At 66.4% G+C, this 6,977-nt stretch overlaps 2 protein-coding genes across 4 annotated transcripts; both read right to left on the bottom strand.

The window, feature by feature from the left end:
• Nucleotides 1–9: 9 nt before the first annotated feature.
• Nucleotides 10–2,219, bottom strand: LOC309451858 (outer kinetochore KNL1 complex subunit ZWINT-like). 3 transcript variants are annotated; one of them, XM_082076565.1, is made up of 8 exons: nt 2,152–2,219; nt 1,948–2,032; nt 1,765–1,870; nt 1,166–1,320; nt 745–789; nt 505–587; nt 229–321; nt 10–153 (listed from the first exon to the last, which is right to left on the bottom strand). In XM_082076565.1, exons 1-8 carry the CDS (start codon nt 2,178–2,180, stop codon nt 138–140), a joined length of 612 nt encoding a protein of 203 aa, XP_081932691.1. In that variant the 5' UTR covers nt 2,181–2,219; the 3' UTR covers nt 10–137. The 3 variants fall into 3 exon arrangements, with proteins under 3 accessions (XP_081932691.1, XP_081932690.1, XP_081932692.1); XM_082076564.1 differs by lacking the exon at nt 505–587; XM_082076566.1 differs by lacking the exon at nt 229–321.
• Nucleotides 2,220–3,263: 1,044 nt separating this feature from the next.
• On the bottom strand, nt 3,264–6,730 carry LOC309451859 (pre-rRNA-processing protein TSR2 homolog). The gene is made up of 5 exons (XM_082076567.1): nt 6,567–6,730; nt 5,364–5,454; nt 5,164–5,255; nt 3,822–4,184; nt 3,264–3,420 (listed from the first exon to the last, which is right to left on the bottom strand). The coding sequence occupies exons 1-5, from the start codon at nt 6,645–6,647 to the stop codon at nt 3,352–3,354; spliced, it is 696 nt and encodes a 231-aa protein (XP_081932693.1). The 5' UTR covers nt 6,648–6,730; the 3' UTR covers nt 3,264–3,351.
• Between the last annotated feature and the right edge of the window lie 247 nt (nt 6,731–6,977).

Genomic DNA, 6,977 nt, shown 5'->3' on the forward strand with positions numbered 1-6,977 from the left:
CAAATGTAATTTTCATCTTTTTATGGCTTTTATTGAAGAAATTTGGCCCATCCCCCATTTTAGGGGACCCAGGCGTCCGGGCTCCGCCCACCCCTTGTCGCACTCTCCACCAATCAGCTGGAGTTTCCCGGGGTCCTTTAAGCTTCCAGGACCCTATAGGGAGAGAGGGGAAAGGTTAAAGCGTGACAGCCGGACGCCTGGGTCCCTCCCGGACGCCTGGGTCCTCACCTGTGCGGTTCCACCAGCAGGGGGCGTTGTTCTGGCAGCTCCAGCGGCCCAACCCCCGACAGCATCTGGTAGAGGCGACAACCGGCCCCGCCCCTGCGGCCCGGACGCCTGGGTCCCTCCCGAACGCCTGGGTCCCCTCCCAAACTCCTGGGTCCCCCCCAGAACTCCTGGGTCCCCTCCCGAACTCCTGGGTCAACTCCATAAGCTCCGCCCCCTCCCCAAGCCCTACCCCTGCCCATCTAAACCCCGCCCACTCCCCAAGCCCCGCCCACTCACCTGAGCTCCGCCCCCCGCAGCCTCCGCAGCGCCCCCTGCTGGGCGTCCCGCTGCCTCCTCAGCTCCTCCAGCCACCGCCGCACCTGCGCCCGGACGCCTGGGTCCCCCAACCCGGACGCCTGGGTCCCCTCATGGCAGAAGGAGGGAGGGAGGGAGGGAAGGGGAAACACACCCACCCATGGGGAGGGGAGACTCCCGGATGCCTGGGTCCCTTTTTTTGGGGGGGGGGAGGGGTCTCACCTGTTGCCGTCTCTCCAGGGTCTCGCGCAGCTGTGCCTGAAGGTGCTGGGGGGAGGGGCAGAGACATGGGACCCCCCCCAGCACCCATAGACCCCCCCAGCACCCATGGGACCCCCAACCCATAGACCCCCCAGCACCCACAGACCCCCCACCCATAGACCCCCACCCATAGAGCCCCCAGCACCCACAGACCCCCCCCAGCACCCATAGACCCCCACCCATAGAGCCCCCCAGCACCCATAAACCCCCCAGCACCCATGGGACCCCCCGCCCATAAACCCCCCAGAACCCATAGACCCCCAGCACCCATAGATCCCCCCCAGCACCCATAGACCCCCCACCCATAGACCCCCCAGCACCCATAGACCCCCCGGCACCCACAGACCCCCCAGCACCCATGGGTGCCTCCCCCCCCCATTACCGTTGTCACCGCCTCCTGCAGCCGCCTCCGCAGGCGCCGCCCCTCCCCCATTCGGGCGAGGGTGGGGGGCAGGGCCCCCCCCAGGGTCTCCAGGGCCCCCCCGTACCCCAACTTCAGCTCCCGCCAGCTGCTCCGCGCCTGCGCCTGCGCCGCGCCTGCAGGGACCCAGGCGTTCGGGGGGGACCCTGGAGTTCGGGGGGGGGGACCCAGGAGTTTGGGGGGGGGACCCAGGAGTTTGGGGGGGGGACCCAGGCGTTCGGGGGGGACCCAGGCGTTCGGGGGGGGGGGGGGACCCAGGAGTTCGGGGAGGGGGGACCCAGGCGTTCGGGGGGAGATCCTGGAATTCAGGAGGGACCCAGGAGTTCGGGGGAGGGACCCAGGAGTTCGGGGGAGGGATCTTGGTGTTCGGGAGGGACCCAGGCGTTCGGGGGGGACCCTGGAATTCAGGAGGGACCCAGGAGTTCGGGAGGGGACCCAGGCGTTCGGGGGAGGGACCCAGGAGTTCCGGGGGAGAGGGACCCAGGCGTTCCGGGGGAGATCCTGGTGTTCGGGAGGGACCCAGGCGTTCGGGGGGGACCCAGGCGTTCGGGGGGACTCACGCAGGTCGGGCAGGGCGGGGGGGGTGTCCGGGCACTGCAGAACCTGCAGGAGTCGCTGCAGCACCCGCAGCTGCGTCAGGAGCAGCTTCCGCTTCCGCCGTCTGTCCTGGGGGGCAAAACCGGGGGGGGTCAGGGGCAAATCTGGGGGGGTCGGGGGGATTGTGGGGCAGCCGCGGGTCTCACCAGCAGATGCTCGACCAGGACTTGGGGGGGGACGTCCCCGTCCTCCCCCGGCGGGGACAGCGCGGCCTCCAGGGCCCCCAGCAGCCTGGGGACACGCGTGGAACATGAATGGGGACCCCCCCCCAGGGATATGAATGGGGTCTGGGGGACCGTGGGAACGCGGCGCTTCCCGCGCGCGGGAACGCGGGTGTTTCGCGCCCTCACCCCCGCGCGCGCTCCAGCGGGCCCGCCATCGCCGCCGCTTCTTCCCGCGTCTCCTCGCCTCGCCCCGCCCAGCGCGGCGGTGGCCAATCAGCGACCGCTAACCGCCAGGCTCACCTCCCCCCTCCCCGCGGCCCTGGCCAATCAGCGACCGCTAACCGCCAGGCTCACCCCCCCCCCCTTCCCCCGCCCCCTTTGGTGTGTCGGTGACCAATCGCCGCGCGGCGCCGCGAAGGGGCAGCCAATGGGGGTGCGCGGGGGAGTGGCCCCGCCCACTCGTTGCCGTGGAGACGAACGAGCGCAGAGCCCTATAGGGTCCCTATGGAGTTATGGGGGACTCCAGGGCACCATATAGATTCTATAGGGTCAGGGGGCCTCTATAGGACCGAGGGGGGATCCCTATGGAGTTATGGGGGACTCCAGCGCACCATATAGATTCTATAGGGTCAGGGGGCCTCTATAGGACCGAGGGGGGGTCCCTGTGGAGTTATAGGGGGTGACTCTAGTGCACCATATAGATTCTATAGGGTAAGGGGGACTCTATAGGACTGGGGGGCGTCCCCATGGCATTATGGGGGGGGTCTAATGCACTGTATGGATTCTATAGGGTCAGGGGACCTCTATAGGGCTGGAGGGGTCCCTATGGAGTTATGGGGGGGGCTCTAGTGCACCATATAGATACTATAGGGTCAAAGACCTATATAAGGCCAAGGGCGCCCCTATGGAGTTGCATGGGTCTCTAATGGACCATATAGATTCTATAGGACCAGGGGGAAGCCTTATAGATTGCAGGGAGTCCCTATGGGGCCATATAGATTCTATAGGGCTGGGGGGTCTCTATAGGGTGTTGAGGGTTCCTCTGGGGCCAGGGGGGTACCTGTAGATTCTATAGGGCCAGGTGGGTCCCTATAGGGCCATAGGGGTCTCTATGGAGCCATATGGATTCTATAGAGCCAGGTAGTCTCTATAGCGCCATAGGGGTGTCTGTGGGGCCATATGGATTCTATATGGCCAAGGAGTCCCTATAGGGCCACAGGAGTCTGTATGGGGCCATATGGATTCTATAGGGTCCCCTCAAAAGAAAATCACATGACACATTTTCCCCCCAATTTCCCCCCAAAATTGGAGGGGGGGCCTTTATTCCCCGCCCCTCCCCCAATTTGGGGGGCTTGGGGGGTGACCCCGCCCCCTTCCCCTCCCCCCTCATCGGCGCCGCCTCCGCACGAGGGTCCAACCATCTGGGGGGGGTGGGGGGGTCCCACACTCCATGGCCTGGGGGGGGGATGATGATGTCATTAGTGATGTCATTGTTGGTGTAATTAATTGGTGATGTCATCGGTGATGTCAGTGATGACCACCCCCCACCCCATGGGGGTCTCATTCCCCCCCCCCCATTTGGTGATGTCATCACTGCCCCCACCCCCCCCAAATCCGTGACCCCCCCCCCCCCATGTCTCTCTTAATGACATCATCACTGGCCCCTCCCTGGACTGATGACATCATCACTGCCCCGCCCCCCATTTTAGGGGTGTGTCCCCCCAATATGGCTCCTCCCCCTCTAATGACATCATCACCACCTCCTATGACATCACCACCATTCCCCCACCCCCCAACGTGACATCACCAGATCCCTGATCATTTTGATGACATCACAATGACATCACCCCCCTTACCTCCTCCTCGCTCTCCTCCCCCCCCTCCCTGGGGGGCGTGGCCAGCAGGGTGGGCAGGGCTTGGCCAGCCAATGGGTGGGTGGAGCCATCTAGGCGGTGGGCGGGGTCAACCAAGGGGTGGGCGGAGCCATCCAGTTGGCGGGCAGGGTCAACCAGTGGGTGGGTGGAGTCAACCAGTGGGTGGGTGGAGCCATCCAGTGGGTGGGCGGAGTCATCCAAGGGGTGGGTGGAGTCATCCAGGGGGTGGGCGGCGGCCAGGGCGGCACGGAGGGCGGGGCCTCGTCGGGACAACGCCCCCAGCGCCTCCCCCACCCCCCTCGCGTCCCCCCGGCGCGCCCAGAGCGTCAGCAGCTCCCGGCTCACCTGCGGGGGGTGCTGCGTCAACTGGGGGGGCTGGGAGGGACTGGGGGGGACTGGGATGGACTGGGATGGACGGGGGGGACTGGGAGGGACTGGGGGGCAACTGGGGGGGACTGGGGGGGATTGGGATGAACTGGGAGGGACCGGGGGGACTGGGAGGGACTGGGGGGGACTGGGATGGACTGGGGGGGACTGGGGGGGACTGGGATGGACTGGGATGGACTGGGAGGAGGGACTGGGATGGACTGGGATGGACTGGGGGGGACTGGGATGGACTGGGGGGGACTGGGATGAACTGGGAGGGACTGGGATGAACTGGGAGGAGGGTGGGAGGCTGCGAGGGCCATACTGGCTCACACTGGTCTATACTGGGAGCCACTGGAGGGTGCTGTGAGGGGACAAGGGTCACCAGAGGATGGTGATAGGACAGTGCGGGGTAACTGGTTTGTACTGGGACGGGTCTGGGAGGGCACTGGGGGTGTACTGGTATATACTGGTCCATACTGGTTTATACTGGGAGCTACTAGGAGATGATATGAGGCAACAAGGGTCACCAGAGGATGTTGATGGGACACTAGGGGGTAACTGGTTTGTACTGGGAGGGGTCTGAGAAGCAACTGGGGGTGTACTGGTCTATACTGGTTTACACTGGGAGCTACCAGGAGGTGCTGTGAGGGGACAAGGGTGATCAGAGGATGCTGATGGGACACTGAGCGGGTAACTGGGTTGAACTGGGAGGGACTGGAGGGGTCTGGGAAGCCACTGGGAGCGTACTGGTATATACTGGTCTATACTGGTTTATACTGGGAGATAATAGTAGGTGATGTGAGACAACAAGGGTCACCAGAGGACGCTGATAGGGCACTGGGGGGGTAAATGGGCTGTACTGGGAGGGACTGGAGGGGTAACTGGGCTGTACTGGGAGGGCATTGGGGGTGTACTGGTCTATACTGGTCCATACTGGTGTATACTGGGAGCCCACCTGCCGCAAGCTGCCGTCCTCCACGGCCGTGTCGAACTCATTGTCCATCACCTCGGCCAGAAAGTCCTCCACCTCCTCCTCCTGCAGGTCCGCTGGGGGGGCGGAGCCAAAAAAAGGGGCGTGGTCACCCCCGCAAACCCCAGAAGGGACCCAGGCGTCCGGCGGGGGGGGTAAAGGGGGGGGAATCCCCCAAAACTCACCATTTTGGGTAAAAAAGTCCTGCAGCGCTCCCGCCAACCAGGCGGCTTTTTCGGGGCTCTGGGGGCCCCCGAATCCCTGAGCTACTGCCAGCTGGGGGAGGGGCCAAGGGAGGACACGCCCCTTTCAGTGAGGCCCCGCCCCCTGACCCTCCAGAGAGGGTGGGGCTGCCCTGGGGCTCCTCCCACTTTGTGGCCCTGCCCCCTTATCCTCTCATGGCTCCACCCAGATGTGGCCCCGCCCCCTTGCTCCCCCAACAGCTCCACCCCCACATGGCCCCTCCCCTTGTTCTCTCCCTCATGGCCCCGCCCCCTTGTTATCTCTCCCTATGGCCCCGCCCCCATATGGGCCACCCCTTACCCCCAAGGCCCCGCCCCCTTGTTCTTTCCATGACCCTGCCCCCATGTGGCCCCGCCCCTTGGTTCTCCCCATGGCCCCGCCCCATGTGGCCTCACCCCCTTGCCCCCATGGCTCCACCCCATGTGGCCCCACCCCCTCATTCTTTCCCTGACCCCGCCCCCACGTGGCCCCACCCCTTACCTCATGACCCCTCCCCTTGTTCTCTCCTATAACCGGCCCTGTGTGGCCCCTCCCTCCCATGGCCCCGCCTCCTAACTCCCCCTCTCCCATAACCACGCCCCCTCCCGTGGCCCCACCCCCTAACTCCCTCTATCCCATAACCACGCCCCCTCCCGTGGCCCCACCCCCTAACTCCCTCTATCCCATAAACACGCCCCCTCACATGGCCCCACCCCCTAACTCCCTCTCTCCCATAACCACGCCCCCTCCCGTGGCCCCGCCCCCTAACTCCCTCTCTCCCATATCCACGCCCCCCTCCCGTGCCCCCCCCAACTCCCCCTCCCATAACCACGCCCCCCGTGGCCCCGCCCCCAACTCCCTCTCTCCCATAACCACGCCCCCCGTGGCCCCGCTCCCTAACTCCCCCTCCCATAACCACGCCCCCCCCCCGATGTCCCCGACCCCCCCCGGTGTCCCCGTACCCCCCCCATATGTCCCCGTTCCCCCCACCCTCTATCCCCGTCCCCCCCCCGCTATCCCCGACCCCCCCCAGTGTCCCCATCCCCCCCCCCACGATGTCCCCGCTGTCCCCCGCTGTCCCCCGTGCCCCCCCCCCGGTGTCCCCGCTCCCCCCACGATGTGTCCCCGGTTCCCCCCCCGCGGTGTCCCCCGTGCCCCCCCCGCACCTGCAGCGCGGCCCATCCGCCCAGCACCGCCCGCACTCCCTGCGCGAACAGCCCTGGGTCCCCCAGCCCGCCCGCCGCCATCGCGGCGCCGCCGCAGCCCGCGCAGCCGAGCGCCGAGCGACCGAGCGATCGAGCGCCGAGCGAGCGATCGAGCGCCGAGCGAGCGATCGATACCGAGCGAGCGATCGATACCGAGCGCCGATCGATAGCGAGCGCCGATCGATACCGAGCGCCGATCGACCTGGGGGCTGGGGGCGCGGCCTCTGAGAGGAGGGGGCGTGGCCTCGTGGAGGGAGGAGGCGAGGCTTGGGGTGAGGGGGCGTGGCCTCGTGGAGGGAGGAGGCGCGGCTTGGGAGGGAGGGGGCGTGGCCTCTGAGAGGAGGGGGCGTGGCCTCGTGGAGGGAAGAGGCG

This window comes from Streptopelia decaocto (assembly GCF_964273445.1).
Source record: "Streptopelia decaocto genome assembly, contig: HAP1_SCAFFOLD_896, whole genome shotgun sequence".
In the NCBI taxonomy this organism is placed as follows: Eukaryota; Metazoa; Chordata; class Aves; order Columbiformes; family Columbidae; genus Streptopelia; species Streptopelia decaocto.